Here is a 21952-nt window from a genome sequence, read left to right as displayed (position 1 = left end):
ATGGACTTTTAAGAAGAAATATAAGCAAACTTTTATGATGGGAAACATACATATATACTTCTGGAGAAATATTCTGAAAAGAAAATTGAGAGGCAACAACAATCTCATAGAGCAGATATCAATATCACCTAGCCAAAGCTAACCCATAGGGATCAACCAAAATGACTTGCTTTATATTTGTTTCAATTTTTTCTATTTATTAATTTCACTGACAGGTCAACCTTTATATACTTACCATGTACATCATCTTTTAAAGTATATATACACATACATGGTAAAATGACTAAATCTAACACATGCATTATTTTGTATAATTAGCATTTTTGTTATTAGAAAACTTTACGTCCATTCTAGTAGCACTTCCTAGGCACACATTACACTACCCGGGCATGGTGGTGCACAGCTATAATCCCAGTGACAGCTGTAATCCCAGTGGCTCAAGTGGCTGAGGCAGGAGGATAGCAAGTTCAAGATCAGCCTATGCAACTAGTGAGACCCTGTCTCTAAATAAATAAATGAATGAGTTGGGGATGTAGCTCAGTGGCTATCACTGATACAATTCTCAGTAGCAAAAATAAAATAAAATAGTATTCACCCTTTGTAGAGTAGAACTCTTGACTTATTTACACCCATTTAAGATGAAATCTTGCATCTATGACTAACATTACAACCCCCTAAGTCCCATGCCCTGGTAACCACCATTTTATGTGACATTTGAGATCTACTTTGTCAGTTTCTATGTGAGTCTACTAGTGCAGAAACTGACCTTCTGCCTTATTTCTTTTCTCCTTTTCTTGGGGGAGAGATGAGGAAGGGGGATACTTGTGATCGAACCCAAAGTTTCTTTACCACTGAGCTATATTTGCAGTCCCCCACCTTTTAAATATGTGTGTGTGTGTTTTGAGACCAGGTCTCATTAGCTGCTGAGACTCATCTCAAATGTGCATTCCTCTAGTCTCAGCCTCAACTAGTGAGGATTACAGGAATGGGTCATTTCATCTGGCCTATTTTTTGTGTATTTAATAACTTTAATACTCCTTTCCCAAATGATGTTAATAATCTACTGTTGGCTGGTTTCCAAGTGAAAAATGTCCAGTGAAAAATAACAGAGAACACAAAGAAAAAGTGAAAAATGACTCCATCAAAGTAACAAAATAAAACAGTGGGAATTGACCATTAGGAAACTATTATAGATAACCTACAGAACACTAAGTAGCCATTTGAAAATGTTCAACAACTAAACCAGAACAATAGGAAAAATAAACAAAATTCAGACGAAAAAATTCCAACATAAGCAAGTAGAAACTGTGTAATAGAATTCCTTAAGAAATAATATTTGAGGGCTGGAGTTGTAGCTCAGTGGTAGAGCACTTGCCTACCACGTGTGAGGGGCTGAGTTTGATCCTCAACACCACATAAAAATAAATAAAATAAAGGCATTATGTCCATCTACAACTAAAAATATTTTTAAAGAGTTTGAGAAACTAGAAATACAAAAAAAATATATAACAGATATCCAACTTTAAGAATTTCAATCATCTCTAGAAAAAAGCAAAAGATTGAATATAAAGCACATTATACTCAAAGTGTCAAAGTCACAAAGAAAATTTTGAAAGGACCAAGATAAAAGAGGTTTGTCAGAAGTCTTCCAGAAAAGAATAGGGGAATACAGTCAAAAGGGTGAAAAAACAGAGCTAGGAACCAAGAATACTATATCCAGAAATATCATGCTTCAAAGGTGAAAATTAAGACTTTTAAGATATGCAAATACTCAAAAAGTTCCTTACCACTAGACCTGGTCCTACAAGAAATACTAAAGGAAATCCTTCCCATTAGAAATAAAATAAACCTACACAACAACACAAATAATTTGAAATTTTAAAGCTTTTTGTGAAAAATAAATAAATATAAAATTCTATAGAACTGTAATAATGGTAACTTAAAACAATTTTGCTACAGAATTTAAAAGACAAAAGCACAAAATTATTATACTCTATTAATGCATATGCCATTTCCAAACAGCTGTGACATCAATAACCTAACACTAAGAGAATATTTAAAGAAAATGATTTTTATACAGAATTGACATTAATTTATTATCACTTCAAAATACCATGTAAGCTTAAAGTGCTGTTTTGTATAATCAAAATATAATAAAAATAAATAAATAAGCACAGAAGATATAAGGGGAACAAGGGGAGAAACCAAAGCATGTCACTATAAAAATTAATGAACCACAAATTAAAGCAGTTCAGAAAAGTAGGAAAAGCAATTATAAGAAAAAAATAACTTAAAATGGCAATAGTAAGTGCTTCCTTTTCCGTAATATATTAAGTATAAATGAATTATTATTAGCCACTTTTTATAATGCATGACAAGATTAACAGGGTTAAGCCCCCAAATATCCAACTGAATGCTATCTAGGACTATGTTGCATAGTATGTCATCTTTCAACTTTCAATTTTCCTGTCTATATTTTCAAAGATTGATGTTAGTTATACAAGATTTTTACTATTTTTGTAGTATCATAAAGAGTGGTCCCTTTTGTGGGGATCCGCTCTAAATGACCACACCTTCCAGTCCTGAAACACCAGGCTCTGACCAGTCACTACATTTCGTGGTGACTTGGGCGTTGTCCCAGTTTGGATAGCAAGGCATGGCTCCAGGAGTAGGTGTCACCCAGTGGGGTTGAGTCCCACTCACCTATTCCTTTGTAACCCTACCCCTTGCCTCATTTGATGGCTTCTTCCCAATAAAAGGGTTCAACATGTGCTCCTCTCTCTTCCCATGGACCCCTAAGGTGAGAGGAGCCATCACAGCACCCAAAGAAAAAGGTATGTCTCTGTCTCTGTAAATTATTTCCTGCAACCCAGTTCACCTGGAGTGACCTGAGTGTTTAGTCATGGAACTCAACAATTGGTGGCACATACAGAGACTCCAGGGTGAATTTTAGAAATTTAGTGGATTTGGAATTTCTCTCCAGAAGTTAAGCATGCTTAGGATTTCAGAGTATTGTGGGCTGAATTGCAGAAAGTAAGTGAATTAGAAGAAACATCTGTGACGTTAAACTTTTTTAACATCTGGGAATATTTCGTCTTTAGAAAGATAAAAAATTTTACTTTTGCAATTCTAGAGACTGTAGTTCTCTCCCATGGGAAAAGCGCTTTTGTGTACCTTTTTGGATTGTTTTTGTAAATCTTTATATTTTAAAATATTAGGTATTAGGAGTTACATGCTAAAAACCTGTGCTTGGAGAGTATAAGAGAGAAAAACAAAGAACTTTTTGTGGTGAGACTTAACACAGGAGATATTCTACTTCTAGAGAGGTATATTTGTTTTTCTGTTGTTTTTTAAAGGTACTCAAACAATTTATATTGCACCTTTGTACCGCATTCTTGTCCTACTGGATTAGAATGGCTACAACTCAGCCACTGCGGACAAAAGACTTTAGCCGCTGTTCCCTATGGGGTCTGTAACTAGACCCACCGCCAGCAGTGCTTTTAACCCTGAAACCACCTGGCCTGGGTGCCAAACAGGCAAGGTGTCAGACTGCCCTATGATCTGATAGTAACACTGGTGTCTGCCGTGAAACTCACCTTTAAAGTGCCCACGTGCTACAAGGGAAAGTACAAAAGACAGAAGGACATACACTGCAAGCACAGGGAAGGGAAATGCAAACAAACCAGATGGAATGCAACTGGCTCCAGAAGCCTTTGCCCCAACAATGGGCAGCTGGCTCCATGTGGTTTTCAACACCTGGCTACTGCCCAAAGCCTAGCCAGCCCCGCAGGCTTCCTGGTCCCATCTCCCATGTTTTCACAGGCTTCCCATTGGTCCTTCTAATGTCACTCAGACAGGACTTCTGGTCCCACCTCCCAGCCACTAACCTGTACTTCCTGTTTCCCACAGACCTGCTACTGAAACTACACAGAGCCTGCATTTTTAAGAATGCCCACCTGTAAATGCTAATGAAAAGTATCTTTTTCAGACAAAATCTAATTCCTCAGGTTTCTACTTTGCAGCCCTAAGCCTGACTTGCTCTCAAAGCTAAAAATAACTTGATTTTTTATCCCTCAACACCTTTGTTTAAGACCCTTCCTTTTCCTCTCTATGGTAATATTACTAAATAATGTTCTATTGATGAGAGGTATCAAACATATGCTTCTTTGTATTTTGTTTTCAATTTTGAAGACTATGAGGATGCATTTGCTTGTCCCAGGAACAAAAGCTGGCAATGTTCATGTGATAATCAAGAAATCCTTATTCTCATTCCTGAATATAAAATTACAAGAAATGAGCAAATATTTACACAAGGATCTTATTACATGATGTCACAAATATAAAAATGTGCACTACTCATCCAAAGAAAATTAAAATGGATCCAAATATCTTAAGAACCATGTGGTAACATAAAGCTTATACAATCATAAGTTTTGTCCTTATTCTTAATACATATTTTTCTAGGTATTTGGATAGCCTATAATTGTTAATGTATAAAATAATTAGCATATGTCTAATTGTTTAGTTAATATATATTTATCTTATGTTTTCCTTTAACAGAAAACATATATATAATATATATTATATATATATATATATATATATATATATATACATTTATCTGATGATCTGCCTTTTGTAATTAGAAATACCTTAAGATAAATGTATTTTACTATAAATTTGCTTTCAAGTACAACCATCAAGTAATCTCTAACTCTCAAATTATTGTACAAACTTTATAAGATGATAAACAAATATAATTCTATCTACAGGAGTATCTAAAGGCTTTAACTATATTTTTATTCAGATATTTCTCCTTATAAAAGGTACAATAATTTGTTTATATTCTAAGATTTCCAGGAATTATTCCAAATATAGTCCAGGAAAAATTCTAGAAAGAGAAGAAGATGCTTCAACAAAGGAAACACACACTGTAGGTCCTAAGAAGAAGAAAGAAATCATCTTTGGGTAAAACAAGATCTTTATATTCTATATTTTATCGATAAAAGTATTTTCCTAAATAGGGAAATCTTTAAATCATTATCTAGACAGATGATATAGAAAATTAAAATAACTGAAAAAGAGATTTATGTATACTGGACTGACTATAAAAATTTAAACTGATTAATTCAAGGATATTTCAGGCTGTTTCCTTGATTTTAATATACTGATATCAGCTAAGACTTTGTCCATATTTTGACATGATAAAGACTCTCAGTAACACAGTTAAGAAAATTTTTGAAATATTTTTAAGATCTAGTATGTGTCTGTGGCTTCTGTTTTCCCCCTTTTCTTTATTTAATAAAATTGAGTTAAGGCCTGGCATCAACAGTAGTATCATCAATTTAAGTTATAGATAATAGTACAAGTATTTAAATAATAAGAAAGGATTTATTATCCTTAGCTAGTCATAAATTTTGACAAAGGTCATCTGCTAGCTATGTTAAGTCCAACATTAATGTGTTGGAAAGGGACTATGGCAAATAGAAACAGCCTTTACTAAATGTATGACTTGATTTTTGTCTTACTGCTACTGAACATGATTCAGTAAATTAAATCACATTTCAAAAGATAGAGTTTAAACCTGTCATTGTGATAATGACTGAGAAACCTGGCACAGGAAGGTAAATTTCCAGCTGCAGATTTTACAACCATGTAGCTTCACAAGTTTATCTAAGTAAAAATTATGAAGAGACTTCTATGGACTAATTTCTCAGGTCCATTTTTAATGTACATCGTAGTGGGGACTGGAAAGTCCACCAATGAAACTAGATTAACTGTACTGACTGTAATTGTCAGTTATACCTTTATGTTGATCCTATGGTAAACAAGCTGTCCGGGAGTATCTTTTGAGAAAAAGACAGCATATAAGAAACCTAAACCAGCCAATCATGCTGGCCCTTAGAGGTTAAGACTATATTTACTTATCTGGACAAGTGTCAGATAGATTATTAAAATAGATTTTTCCTATACAGAGCAGTTATTTACATAAAAATATCCACCAATGTATTACTGTCCTAATCATTCTACAATATAAGTTGGCCCCTTTTCTAAGTGGATGGATTGTGCATGTCTTGTCAGTACAACACAAGATGTCTAGAAGTAGTGGATATTTTAGGCTGGTCTCCTAGAATGGACAAGAACGATTACGAGGATGCCATAACTCCTAAAAACTTTAACTCTCACTGAGACGGCATCCAAAAGGATGTTTTGATGTTAACTTCTGCTAAGTATACTTACATTACTGGCAGACCCAATAGACCCCTTAAATGTGAGAATTAAGAGAAAGAATGATGAATATCCTGTGAGTATACAACTTATCTTATTGTATCACTAGTTATTGCCATCTAATATTTCAGAGCAATAACATGCTGAAGTTAATGCTCAGGCTTTGAAACAGGTGCATCCCAATTAGCCAGACCTAGGCAAGCTCCTGGTCTCATGATCCTTGAATGACTACCTTCAGTATTATTCCTTGCTTCTACAATACAGCCATGATGGCTAAGTTTTAGAAATTACAACATATGGATTTTCTTAATAGTTTGACTTAAATTCTAAGTTAAAATGCTCTAGAAGTCCCTGTAATGAATAATGCAAATGAGCCCTCTGCACTATGGTTTGTGGAAAGGCTTAAACACATGCCAAATAAAAATGTCTGTGTTACCATAACCAAACATAATGCTTCCCAATAAAATTGGGAAAAGATTAAGAATCTTCTGATGAGTGTTTGGCAGAATAATAATAATCATCATCTAGATCTTCCAAGTTGATTATGTTGTTGAAATGATATGTTTTCTACTAATTCTTTTTGTGTTTCAATAGTAGATGATGATGACCTTGAACCAAGAATCCAGTGACTGAAAGATATAATTCCCTAGTTGCCTTTTTTTATATTAAGAAAGGGGGAATATGTGGGGAGCCGCTCTGATGACCATGCCTTCCAGTCCTGAAGCACAAGGCTCTGACCAGTCACTACATTTCATGGTGACTTGGGCATGGTGACTTAGGCATTGTCCCAGCTCGGATAGCAACACATGGCTCCAGGAGTAGGTGTCACCCTACCCCTTGCCTCATTTGAATGGCTTCTTCCCAATAAAAGGGTTCAGCATGTGCTCCTCTCTCTTCCCATTAACACCAAAGTTAGGGGGAGGGAGGGGGCTGTCACAGCATCCAAAGAAAAAGGTATTTCTCTGTCTCTGTGAGATGATTTCCTGCAGCCCAGTTCACCTGGAGTGACCCTGAGTGTTTAGTCGTGGGACACGACACCCTTTTATCTCTTATTTTACTTTGTCTCTTTATCAAAGTTTTTTCACTTACACGTATTTTACCCTACATGACTTCTAGACTATTTAATCTAAGGTCACGGAGAGTAAAAGAGAAAGGATGGAAAGGAATAACGAAAAATGAATTAAAGGAAGCAGAGGTGGCAAGAATTATATTAAGTAAAACACAATTTTAAACCAAGTTATATGAAATAAAATACATTTAAAGTAAAAAAAAAAAAAACTTTCATATGAGACAAAGTAGAATATAACAATAAAAGGGACCTCTCTCTAGGACACTACAGAAACAGTGAATATGTAGGCAATGCACCTCACACTTCCCAAATATAGAAAGCAAATTTGAGAGAATTAAAGAAACAGAAAGCAACACGGTAATACTAGGAGAAATCAATCCCCATTTACTATAATGAAACATAAAACCAGACACAATGGTAATCAGGAACTACAAGACTTCAAAAAATGTTATATAGCAATTAGACTTACAGAGTAAATCTTCTTAATAGTTCATAAAATATTATTCTGGATAAGCCAACTTAAAAGCACAAAATGAACATTAATAAATATTGAAATTATTTTCTAAGCATAATATAACTACCACTGATCTAAAGTGAAGGATGTTTATCGCCTTGAGATAGAGAGGTCAATCACAAAGGGAAATATCATTAATATTTTCCTATCTATACTAACAGATGTCCAGTTTTCTCTGAAAGCACGTATCAGAAACATTCATTTGGAGCAGTTTCCAAGAGATAATCTGAAAGGAAGGAGATTTTACACTGATAGCGAATGCTGAGTTCTGAAGGGAAGCCCTGCTCACCCAGGAAGAACAGGTTTTGGTAGTTCTCTAACATCACATCTTTATATAGATTCTGCTGAGCAGGGTCCAGGCAATCCCATTCCTCTTGAGACAAATCAATGGTAACATCCCTGAATGTCAACGGTTCCTGAAAAAAAGAGAATATGTATATGAGTAGCATAATGACCTTGTGATCACCAACAGTCTTTAATTGGACCCCAGTTGAAATGTTACGAGAACCAGTTCCCACCCAGGCAGCTGACCTCCATTATTCAGTAATATACTTTTAAACACAGTGATGTGCTCTAATGTATTATCTAACCCTGAAGAGAGAAGATGATATAAGTAAAAAGCATATATACTACTAAAAAGAACAAATAAAAAATTTTAAGTATATACTAAACGCTTCTAAAATAAAATGTAAAATTAAGGCATCAACACAAGAATATACATTTTAACCATGTTTGCAGAAGATCAATTGTATATATTTCTCAAATGAGAGTTACATTGAGTAAGAGGATGCTTCTCAAATTTTAACATGTACAAACATGAATTAGAAATTTTATGAAAAAAGCAGGCAATGATTCAGCCATTTTGGAATGTAATATGGATTTCTGAACACAGAGCAAGCCCTCTAGTGATTCCAATGCCAATGGTCCAAAGAAAAGCCCTTGAATAGCAATGAAGTAGAATAATAAAGGAAAAATATTCAATTTTAAGAGATTTATGCATTTCATTATAACAGCAAGGAGCAACAACAATCCTTTTGGATTGTTTTGGTTCACTGCAAATATATAAATATCACTCTAAGTGGTTTTCATACCTTATGTATAAAACCCATAATAACCTATGAGAGACCTAATAGTTTTCATCTTTTATGCCATTTTATCAAACATCCAGTAAATGGTAGAGTCCAGGTTTTATCCAAGTTTTTCTGACATAATTCATAAAAAGGTCAAAATAAAGTGTGAATATTAAAAAAATTTTCAGGGACTGGGAGAGTGCTCAGTGGTACAGCACTTGCCTAGCATCTGCGAAGCCCTGGGTCAGATCCTCAGCACCATATAAAATAAATAAATAAAATAAAGATATTGTGTTCAACTACAACTAAAAAATAAATATTAAAAAATAGAATTTTCAGGGGCTGGGGATGTGGCTCAAGCGGTAGCGCGCTCGCCTGGCATGCGTGCGGCCCGGGTTCGATCCTCAGCACCACATACCAACAAAGATGTTGTGTCCGCTGAGAACTAAAATAAATAAATAAATTTTAAAAAAATAGAATTTTCATAACAGGACAGTCATTATAACTGAGGAGTAGTGTAAACATTTAAAGAAGGCAGCAAAATCAGACTCATCAATGATATTTACATTTTAGCACACATACAAAACGGCAACTTTTTATACATTAAGACAGAATTGTTCATGTGAACAGAAATAAAAAATATATTCAATTGGGGAAAATTATAAATCAACTGGGGGTTGGCTTTTTATATTACTGACATAAACACACTGAAGAATAAAGGATGAAGAACTCAGGTTGTGTATTTTCTTTTCCTTTCCTGCATCGTCTGCTCCGAGCTGTGACTTTGACTCTAAGGAAGGTGAGTGTGTGTAACTCCCGCCTCTGTAACCCAGAACGCACGCAGGCGAGGGCGCTGCAGGAACCGCGTGCTAATCACAGTCCCTTGAGCCGTGGTTTCTCTGGGACCCACCAGGTGGAGACCGCCGGATCCTGCTGGCCCCGTCTCAGCTCAGAGCCTTGAGGCCTGGCAGCCTCCAGATGGACAAGCAGGCCGGAGGCCACCAACCCCTAGGCAAGGCCCTGCCGCAGGACTCCTGCTGAGACCTCCTTCCCACCCCTTCCTTCTGACCTGTACCCTCTCCTGAGGCCAGAGCCCTCCGGTTAACCCTAACCCTCTGCTAATACTCTGGCCTGTTGGCCTTTCTTTTCTGATGTGCCCTTTTCATAGCTTTACTGCACAGCCAGCCCCATCCCTGGGGAGGTGACACCAGGAGGCACAGTAAGGTGGAATCCAGTGGAAGCACAGGTGACTAGGGTCTGATTCAGAACCTCCAGTAGCAAGGCCAATGTCTCCCGCAAACAAGAGTGGGAATTTTCCCTCTCCAAAACAAGTCCCAAGCCTGAAGTCACAAAAAAATGAATTTCTGCATCAAATATGATGGTTTATACAAATTATTTTAAAAATCCTGATAAAATACTTAATGATAAAAAGAAAAAAATTAACTTGGGGAAGTCATTAACCATGGGGAAGAATCTGTCACAGAAAGTTTAGACCAAGCAAATAAGGTGGAATTTACTGTAATAGGAGAAACTCGTTTAAAAGGAGCATGCAAAAATGGACACACCATCACTGCAGGGTTATCAGCGCCCCAAACAAAGTGAAATAAAAGGTGCCCACCAGTTTTATGTAAAGCGTGAGATGATCACATCTCCTGTGCTCTGTAAGCATCCACAGGGTGGCACTTTCCTAGCACTCTGGAGAATGAATCTCTTGTAATTTTCTCTTCTGTCAGAACTTGGGTACTTTGGCAATGCATGTTATCCCCATCAATATGCCTTCTGTCAACTCTCTTAAAGACGATGCAGCATCCAGATGGAATATCAACAAAGCATGGCTTATTGTACAATATCTATGAAAAAGCACTGCAGAGACTCGAGGCAACTCCCATCAAAACACTGAGGACACAGGACAGCTCAGCATATGCAAATAAATAAATGTAGTACACCACACGTACAGAACCAACCTAAAAAAGACAAGACCACCTGAACTGATGCAGAAAAAGGCTTCAGTGACATTCAACCCCTCTTCTTGATAAAAATCCTTAATAAACTAGGGATAGAAGGAACTTACCTCAAATCATAGTGGCTACATATGACAACCACAAAGCCAACAGCATGATGAGTGAAAGCACTTCCTCTAAAACCAAGAACAACATGAGGATGTCCACACTCATAAATTCTGCTCAATGTCATACTTGTATTTTTAGCTGGAGCATTTGGCAAGGGACAGAAATAAAATAGACACAAATTAAAAAGGAAAAACTCAAAATACCCATATCTGCAAAGGATATGATCCTTCCTATACTTAGGAAATTCTGAAACCTTCAACAAAGAATCCCAGATCTGATCAACAAATCCAACAAAGTAACAGAATAAGAAAATCAATGCCAAAATCAGTAGCTTTTTTTTTTTTTTTTTTGTACTGGGGACTGAACTCCAGGTCACTCAACCACTGAGCCACATTCCCAGCCCTTTTTTATATTTCATTTAGAGACAGGGTCTCACTGAGTTGCTGAGGCTGGCTTTGAATTCACGATCCTTCTGCCTCTGCCTCCCCAGCCACTGCGCCCATCCTAACCAGAGCTTTTCTATACAATAATCTGCTGAAAAAGAAATTAAGAAGGCTATTCCATTCAAAATAACTTTAAAAAGTAAAATGCTCAGCAATAAATCTGACAACAGAAGTGAAAAACTTTTACAAGCAAAATTACAGACCACTGAGTGAGGCAGAACAGGATGCAAGGAGAAGGGAAGACTCCTGGTGTTCATGGAAAAACTCTAGAGACTCGAGGCAACCCCCTCCAAATACCAATGAGATTCTTCACAGTAGACAAATAATCCTAAAATTCACATGGAATCCTAAAAAGTCCAGCAAGTAAAGCAGTCCTGAGTAAAAACAGTAAAGCTGAAGGAATCACAATACCCGACTTCTGATTACAGACAGAGCAACAAAACATGGTGGTGCTGGAATAAAAGCAGACACACAACAACAAGCGATGGAACAGAGGAGAGAACAGACAGAGCCTCACGGCTGTGATCATTTGATGACCGACAAAGGCCAAAATAACAAACATTAGAGAAAAGAAGTCCTCTCTAGTCCTCTCTAACAACTGGTGCTGGGAACATGGGGATGTCTGCATGCCAAAGACTGAGCCTACATTCCTATCTCTAAACCTGCACAAAGGTCAACCCCAAATGGGTCAAGGCCTAAGACCAGAAACTTTATAGCTGCTACAAGAAAACTAGGAACAGTCCAACATAGTGCACGGGATTTGCTTCCCCACTAGGATCTTACAGTTCAGTAAATAATCAAGAATCAATAAATGAGGGTTGGGGAAATATCTCAGTTGGTAAGTGCTTGCCTAGCATGTATAAAACCCTGGGTTCAATCCCCAGCACCACAGAAAAAAAGAATCAATAAATGAGATGGCATTAAACTAAAAACCTTCTGCATGGCAAAGGAAAAAAACATCAGCCAGAATAGATAGCCTACTAAATGAGAGAAGATCTTTGTCATTTACTACTGATTAATATCCAGAATACAAAATGAACTTAAAACCAGAAAACAAAACAACCCATTCAGCTGGGCATGGTGGTGCATGCCTGTAATCCCAACGGCTGAGGAGACTGAGGCAGGAGGTTCCTGAGTTCAAAGCCAGCCTCAGCAACAGCAAGGTGCTAAGCAACTCAGTGAGACTCTGTCTCTAAATAAAATACAAAATAGGGCTGGGGATGTAGCTCAGTGGCCAAGTGACCCTGAGTTCAATCCCTAGTACCAAAAACAAAACAAAACAAAAAAAAAAAAATCAAACAAAAAAAACATTCAATAAAATAAATATTTTAGGGCTGGGAATGTGGCTCAAGCGGTAGCGTGCTTGCCTTGCATGCATGTGGCCCGGGTTCGATCCTCAGCATCACATATAAACAAAGATGTTGTGTCCGCCGAAAACTAAAAAATAAATATTAAAAATTCTCTCTCTCTCACTCTCTTAAAAAAAATAGCACAAATAGCAAACAATTATAAAGAAAATGTTCCAAATTTTTAACAATCACGGAAATGCAAATCAAAAGTTTCCTAAGATTCCACGTCACCCCAGTTAGAATGCCAATCATCAGGACTACAAATAATAAATAATAAATGCTGACAAGGACATGGGAGAAAGGGAGTACACACACAACACTGCTGAGAATATAAATTAATACAACCACTACAGAAATCAGTGTGGATGCTTCCTCAGAAAACCCAAAGAACTACTACATGAGCCTCGGGATCTATCTTAACAGTTTGGAGATGGATTCCCATGCTTACAGCACCACAACTCACAACAGCTGTTATGGGACTAGTCTAGGTGTCCATCAGAAGATCAATGGAAAAAGAAAGTGTGGCATATACATACAAGGAAGTTTCATTCAGCCATAAAAAAATAAAATTATGTCACTTGCAGGAAAATGGATGGAACTGGGCCATTTTCAGTGTTTAAATAAGCCAGACTCAGCAATTATTGTAAATTTTCTGTCATATTTGGAAGCTAGAGAGAAAAAAGAGAAAAAGGATCTCATGAAAAAAAAAAAAAGACCATTGGGTAGAGGAAGGACTCTGGAAGAGGGAGGGGAGGGCAAAGGGAGACACTGGGAATGACAGTGATCAACATATTTTCTGTGCCTCTGGACTTAACCCACATTGAAACACTACTATTCAATAAAATTAATACATATCAGTGAAAATTTCATTAAAATTCCACTGACACTTACTATTTTTGCCAATTCTGGTTCCAATTTCAAGGTGAAAACTCGTTGAAAACCACACATAGCTTAAATATGGCTTAAATAATCAAGGTATTACATTTTCCTGAGGCCAGAAAAAATGGTTTCAATTTATTTTAATTTCCAGTTCCATGAAACCTAATTATAATGACCTTGGGTTCATAACAAGTGAGTAGTAAAATAAATGTGAAAGATATATGTGGTTTCAAGTGAGAAATAGTGAATTAGATTAACAAGGAATTAAACCTGGTTTTAAAACAGAGATCAAGTTGATATAAACCTGAACAGGGAAAACAATACTAACGATGCTCCAAAATAGCTCCCAAATATAATAGAGAAAAAGGAGACTTAAAATTATAACTGGCTTCTGAATTAGGTTTGTAGATATGTAGAACTGATGAAGCATTTCTCATACACAGGAAACAACAAAAATGATGGAAAAACAACAAAGAAGGGTTGGGACACAGCTCAATAGTAGAGTGCCTTCCCTGCATACTCAACATCCTGGGTTTCATCCTCACCCCGCAGAAGAAAAAGGAGCTCAAAAGTTAAAATAAATGATATTTTCTGAACTCATAAAGAGGAATAATACAATAACACAAATAATCTGGTATTTTGAGGACACAGAGGCCTGCAGAAGACAAAGGCTACAATGACTTCTCCAAGAAAACTGTTAAACTAGTAAAATGAACTGAGTGTTTTGAGCCAGTTCCCGAGTCCATGTGCAGGTGGTGAGTGTTAAAGTGAAATCCTCCGGTGTACAGACAAAGGGTCCCCTCCATCATGCTTGTTTGTCCTCAGGAATCTAAAATGCCCATCTGAGAAGTCAGGGCAGGATCCTGGGGGTCTTTCCCCCGGGTGCTGAGGAGGAGAGCTCCAACCACTGCTGCACTTAGGAGCCACCTCTCACACATGACTTTAGAGGACAACACCTCTCAGTGAGATAATATCAAACCTGGGCCTTGGGGCACTGTGAGAAACCATCACAGCAGGGTGAGGGACCCAGCCACCAGCAGGTCAGACATGCACACCTCCTCATCCTCTACCCATAAACCTGAGACCATTGAAAGCCATCATTAAACAGATAATCATCTAATGCTCAGAGGGTAATCACCACATTGACAAAGGCTGATGCCAGTTACACCTCGACTGGACTGACACAAGCCCCACACTCAAGTCTAGGGAGCACAGCTCATCGATAGGCTTTAAAATGCTTCCCGAACCCACTATTCTACTTAACACTCTGCCTTCAACAAATAGTTTCAATTGCGTTTACACAATTTTGTCTTTATTTGCAATGTTGGTTATTTGATTTCCTTTTCATTCCCGTAAGAACTTTAGTGTCAGTTGGCCAATTTCAACAAAAAGGAGATTGGTATTTTGACCTAATTACACTGAATTTTCAAATGCATTTTGGGATACTGTGATTTTAACAACATTAAAATTTTGGTCATTAGGGCTGGGGCTGGGGCTGAGCAGTAGAGCACTCTAGCACCTACAAAGTCCTGGGTTTGATCCTCAGCACCACATATAAATAAGGAAAAAGGTATTGTATTCAACTACAACAATAACAACAAAATAATTCAAACAAATTTTGGTCACTAAATATCAGCTGCTTTTCCATTTGTTTTACATCTCTTTCTTACTTTTCAGACATTGCACATATACTTTTATTTCAAATTATGTTTTTCACACAGTAGTGAATGTAATTGTGTCAATTTTGAGACTGATCACTGCTAGTATGAGAAACCTACATAATTAAAAAAATATTATTATATTTACCCTGTAACCCATGACCTTGATAAAATGATTTGTTAGTTTTAGTGTTTTGTGTGATAATTCTTGAAATATTTTATATTCAGAATGATATCATCTCTGTAGGCTATTTTGCTCTTTGTTGTCCATTCATAATTTCCAGAATGATGTCACAGAAGCCATAAAAACATGTTTTCTTTTTTCCAATGTAAAGTGTAAAGCATTCAGATTTTCACCATTAAAAACAATGTTAACTGTAGGTTTTTCATGACTCACTTTAGCAAAGTGAAAAAATTTCCTTTTAATCCTACTTTACCACATATTTTACCACGGACATTTATCAAAAGCTTTTTTCAAGTGATTTTTATAAATTAAAAAAAAAAACCATGGTGTATTACTTGATTGGTTTGGGATATTAAATAAAATCTGTATTTCCAGCATATCCCTCAGCCCTGGTGTCAGATCTCCCTTAATGCACTTCACCTTGGCCTGCAGGTGTCTTAGAAGGTGAGTCCACACCACCAGAGTGACAGGTGCTCTGCAACCTCCCTCCTGTCTACTTTTGTTATCTGGTAAATCTGGCCTAACAGATGATAATGTTTCCTCTCTTACTATTGGAAATGATCTTGAACGACTGGTACTGATTCCTATTAAATACTTGGCAGAACTCATCAGTGTTTGGGGACGCTGTTGTTGGTGGTGTTTTTTGTTTTTGTTTGTTGTTTGAGATATGCCCTTGCTCTGCTGCCCAGGCTGCCCTTGACCCCTGGACTCAAGGTTTCTCCTTCCTCAGCCTCACAAACAGCTGGGATTACAGGTATGAACAGCCACAATTGTGTTAGTTTTTACTTTATACATCTATTTTATATTTTTTCACATATAAGTCAACTGGTGTATTCTATTTATTCTCGAATTAACTTTCAAAACTCAAGTATAACTAAGAATTTGACAGCAGGTTTTAATATTCCATGTTTGTAGACATTTCATAATTGAAATGAAATAATAAAGAAGAATAAAGTTGGGAAATGGGGACTTGGCAATGTGTGAATCCCCCCACGTCTCAAGATGCCTATTGAGGGATGGAGAATATGCTTATACTTACATCTGTGACATAAATGAAGTATAGAAGCTAAAAGAAATTGGGATTTGGGTTAGCATTTTTTTCTGATTTTGAGTACTTTAGTGATGCTGAGCACTTTTCATATATTGTCAGACATTTATCCTTTTTTGAGAAATATCTACCTAGACTTTTACCCATATATGAATTAGGTTATGAGTTTTTTTTATCTTTCCTTTTTGATGAGTTGTATTCATTTCACTTATTTTGGATTTTAAACTTTCATCAGATTTGTAGCTAGCAAATATCTTCTTCCAATACATAACTACATTTTCATTCATTGATTGATTCTTTTGCTGGGTATAAGCATTTTTTAATTTTGGTATGGTCTGTCTTGATTGTTCTTTGTATGTTTTATCTAAACACTGTTGCTAAGACCAATGTCAAAGAATTCCCCCTTTTTACTTTTAGAAATTCTGAGGTGTCAGGTTATATATCATACTGATATACCATGTCATGCTCATCATCATAAATGTCATTTAAATGATAGTAATAATAAGTGTTGCAGAAAATACTCGGGAAAGGAAACCCTTTCTACACCACTAGCAAGAACATAAATTGATAGAGACATGGAAAACATTGAGGTCATCAAAAATTAAAATTAGGGGGCTGGGGTTGTGGCTCAGAGGTAGAGGGCTCACCTACCATGCATGAGGCCCTGGGTTTGATCCTCAGCACCACATAAAAATAAAATAACAATATTGTGTCCACCTATAACTAAAAAATAAAATTTAAAAAAATTAAAATTAGAACTACCCTAAGATCCAGATATCCTTCTGGACAAATGCACATATAATTTGGAGTTCTTCAGAAAAAACGGAATCAGTATACATGTACATACATATATATATATGGGAGACAGTGGATTTTACAGGCCAAATGACCATATCAGTGTGATATGTCTACATATGCATGTACTGCATTGATAACATCCAGCCACACTTATTCCACCCTTCCCCCCAACACGCACACACACACTCTTCCCAATCCCTTTAATCAATACTTTACTTTCAGGTCGACTTACTTTACTTTTACATGTAAGAGAATATATAAGATTTTATTTTCTCTGTCCAGCTTTTTTTTACTTAGCATGATATCCTCCATTTCCTTCAATTTTGCTGCAAATAATAGGAATTTATTTTTATTTATGGCTAAATCATACTCCATGTGTATATAAACCATGTTTTCTGATGCATATATTAAAGTGCTTACCTAAACCGCTAAAGTTACTCTTTATATTATTGCAAAGCTGTGTAATATGCAACTTTAATTTACACTGCGAAGGAAAGAAATAAACAAGAAAGAAGTAAATTAGAAAGCTAGGCTACTTGGCCTAATTTTACCCAACTTTAAAGATGTATTCCAAAGCATGAAAAAAATCCTATCTCTATTTTACTTTAAATTAATTAATACACAAGAAAATAGTATGGCAATTCTCTTTGGATCCATCACCTGCTGATTTGAGTCGTTAGTAGATTATATTACAGGTATTTGCTATTGTGCAAGGCCTATCCCTATCACAAGACCTATCCCTGGGGATCTCTTTTACTATGTATGCTCTGGATTGTTCCTATTAGAATATATTTTTTGATCCTAAAAATTACCCCAACGAGTCTCTTCTTCAAAACCAAGTAACTCTTTTTTGACTTTCTCAGAGTTCTCACCCCTCACATTTGAAAACCCAAGCCTCCTGTCCTCAAAGTTGTTTTCCACTCTTGTATACAATTATTGTCATACTCTCTGGGGACCTTTCAATACTGAGTAATTGCAGGCTTGGGTGAGTTAAATGGTACCTGGTGTTCTACCTTCCAGGATATGAACTGCTATTCCTCAATCGTAGCCACTAGGGGACCTGAGGCAAAAGTATCATAAATTTGAAGCCAGCCACAGCAACTTAGTGAGAACCTGTCTCAAAATAAAATAAAAAAGGGCTGGGGATGTGCTCAGTGGTAAATCACCTCTGAATTCCATTCCCAGTACTCACGTCCCCTCCCCACCCACACACAGAGCAATCCCCGTCTTCTTCTATGATATTAAAGACCTCAAAGACAAAGAAATGAGGCTTGGGGACACTAGGTCTTCCCCTCAAAAGCCGTGTATTCCAGTTTTCAATGCTCAAGATTTCAAATCTTGGTAAACATTATTCCTAAGAATTTTGATATTATTGTCACTAGAATTGGTTCCTTAATTTTATGTTTGGATTGCCTTTTTCTTGTATACATTAAAAACAACTGCTGGGCCAGGCATGGTGGCGCATTCCTGCCTCAGCAGCTGGGGAGGCAGGAGGATCATGAGTTAAAAACCAGCTTTAGCAACAAGCGAGGCCTTAGCAACTTAGCAAGACCCTATCTCAAAATAAAAACAAAAAGGGCTGGTTATGTGGCTCAGTGGTTAAGCACCCCTGGTTTCAATCCCTGGTACCAAGAGAGAGAGGGGCAGAGAGAGAGAGAGAGAGGTGGGGGGGAGTGGAGAAGGTGGCAACCAGAAGCTTGATAGTGTCAAGGAAGTAAAAAATTAAAAACAGTGTATAGGTCGGTCTGTAGGAAATTTATGTGGTTTAACTGACTGCTGATTTTGAAAGTTAGCCTCCTTTGTTAGTAGCACATGGAACACTTCCTAAAATAGATCATATTTTATGGTACAAAGCAAATCTTACCAAATTAAAAAAAAAAGAGAGAGAATTCCTTGTATCCTATCAGATCATGATGGAATGACATTAGAAATCAATAGAGATAAAAAACAGAAACTACTCTAATCCCTGGGGATTAAATAATACTCTTGAGTGAAGAGCCCTGAACCACATAAGAGTCTCAGCTGAATTCTACCAAACTTATTTAAAGAAGAATTAACACCAATCCTTCTCAAATTACTTAATAAAATAGAAAAGAAGGGGACACTGCCAAATTCATTCTTTGAAACCATCATCATCCTGATTCTAAAACCGGACAGACACATCAAGGAAAGAAAACTTCAGGCCAATATCGTTGGTGAGCATAGATGCAAAAATTCTTTTTCCTGGTACCGAGGATGGAACTCAGGGCTGCTCAATTACCAAGCCACATCCCCAGCCCTTTTTATTTAGTTGCTTAGGGCCTCACTAAGGCTGGCTTTGAACTCATGATCCTCCCTCCTCAGGCTCCCAAGTTGCTAGGATAACACGTATGTGCCACCATGCCTAGGAAACTTCATTAAAAAACACATTGAGATGATACTGCACACTGATCAAGTAGATTTCATTATAGGAATGCATGGCTGGTTCACCATACACAAACCAATAAATGTAATTTGCCACATAAATTGTGATAAGGACAAGAATCATATGATATCCAATAGATGCAGAAAAAACATCTGACAAAATCCAGCACCCATTCATGTATAAAACACTAAAAAAATTAGGGACAAAAGTGTTAGATACAGAAAATGAAAAACTCCAACACAGTGTGGCCTGGGAAAAGGGGATAAAGCAGAAAGCCACATGCTGAGGGCACTAATCTCTTCCAAGACAAGCCTATTCCCAGTGCTGGCCACAAAACCCCAACCCAAAAGTCCAAATTCCTGAGGCCCAAACACACTCACTAAATCACCTCTCAGTAGACTCTACATGAGCTCAACTCCTCCTGTGGCCAGTGGCTCGTTTTTCACAAGGAAAGTGGGTCCATCAGAGGCCTCACACCTTCCTGCAGGAGACTCCCTTCCTGTATAAAAATCTGAGATGACCCATGAAGTTTGCGTCTGGCCTGGCCTTTCCAGCAGTGTAAAGGCCACATGTGACAAAGCCAGGGCCAAGACCACACTGCATGGAGGAAAACCAGAAGCATTTCCCCTAAAACAAACAGCAAAACACCAAGCATGTCCATTCTCACCACTCCTATTCAGCACAGTCCCTGAAACTCCAGCCACAGCACTCAGGCAAGAAGAGAAAATTAAAGGTATAAAAATAAGAAAAGAAGTCAAACTATCTCTGTTTGCTGATGATATATTAAAACAACAACAACAATAAAAAACCCTCCACCAGAAGACTTCCAGAGCTGATACACAATTTTAGTAAAGGATATAAAAGAAACATACCTCAATCATTTTCCTATACTCCAATAATGAATCTACTGAAACAGAAATTAAGAAAACTATCCCACTCCAATAACCTTAAAAACAATAAATATTTTAAATTAATCTAAGGAAGGAGATAAGAGAAGAATACTTGAAAAGTGCTGAGCACTGAAGGAATTGAAGAAGACCTTAGAAGACGTCTTTGGACAGGCAGAATTAATACTGTCAAAATGCTACACTACTAAAATGCATTACACAGATTAATGCAGTCCCGACCAAAATCCCAATGACATTCTTCACAGAACTAGAAAAAACAGTTCTGAAATTCACTTGGAAGAAGAGAGCCAGAATAGCCAAAGCAATTCTGAGCAAGAAGAGCAACGCTGGAGATCCAACTGTACCAGACCTGGATGTAGCACAGAGCATGGTATCGGTGCCTATGGTACCAAACAGCATTAAGTCTAGTGGGACCAAAGACACAGAGACATACCCACAGAGGTAGTCACCCGATGCTTGGCAATCACACAGGTTGGAGAAAAGAAAGCCTTTTTCACAAATGATGTTGAGAAACGGGATGACCCCATCCCTCATCCTATTCAAAAGTCAACTCAAGTGAATCAAAGACCCAGGAATTAGACCAGAAACTACACTGCTAGAACAAAACACACTCAACACTCCAACAGAGAGGCACAAGCATCAGCTTCCTTAACGAGACCTCTAAAGTTTAAGAAATAAAACCAAGAATCACTAAGTGGGATGGTGTCAACTTAAAAAGCTTCTGCACAGCAAAGTCAACAATTAATGGGCAAATTGAACAGACAATTCCCCAACAAGAAATACAATGGCCAGTAAATATATGAAAAATGGCCAACATCTCTAGCAATCAGAGAAATGCAAATCAAAACTACACTAAGGGACTGGGGCTCAGTGGCAGAGCACTTGTCTAGGATGTGGGAGGCACTGGGTTCAATCCTCAGCACCACATAAAAATAAACAAATAAAATAAAGATATTCTGACCATCTACAACTACCAAAAAGAAAACTGCATTAAGATTTCAATTCATTTCAATTGAATAGCAATTATCAAAGAATAAAGACACTAATAAATGTGGACAAGTATGTGGGGAAAAGTATACTCATACATTGCTGGTGGAACTGCAAGTGAATAAAGCCACTCTGGAAAACAGTATGTAGACTCCTCAAAAAAACTAGGAATAGAAGCACCATCGGACCCATCGATCCCACTCTGGTACATACACAAAAGCTCTAAAGTCAGCACATTATAGGGATGCAGCCACACCAGTGTTTCTAGCAACACGACTCACACTAGCCAAGCACAGGGGCCTGTCAACAGATGGATGGATGTAGAAAATGCGGGATATAGACAC

The 21952-nt window shown here is 37.2% G+C and overlaps 1 protein-coding gene across 1 annotated transcript in view; it reads right to left on the bottom strand.

Annotated features, from left to right (window-relative positions):
- LOC114079454 (zinc finger protein 420-like) overlaps positions 1–21952 on the bottom strand; it is an 83028-nt gene that overhangs the window by 46389 nt on the left and 14687 nt on the right. The window contains exon 2 of the mRNA XM_034637374.2: positions 8101–8227. Coding sequence (XP_034493265.2) covers positions 8101–8227 — 127 coding nt within the window. The remainder of the gene's footprint in view (positions 1–8100; positions 8228–21952) is intronic.

The sequence above is a fragment of the Marmota flaviventris genome, chromosome 16 (genome assembly GCF_047511675.1).
Source record: "Marmota flaviventris isolate mMarFla1 chromosome 16, mMarFla1.hap1, whole genome shotgun sequence".
Classification (NCBI taxonomy): domain Eukaryota; kingdom Metazoa; phylum Chordata; class Mammalia; order Rodentia; family Sciuridae; genus Marmota; species Marmota flaviventris.
This window is presented reverse-complemented; position numbering and strand designations above follow the sequence as displayed.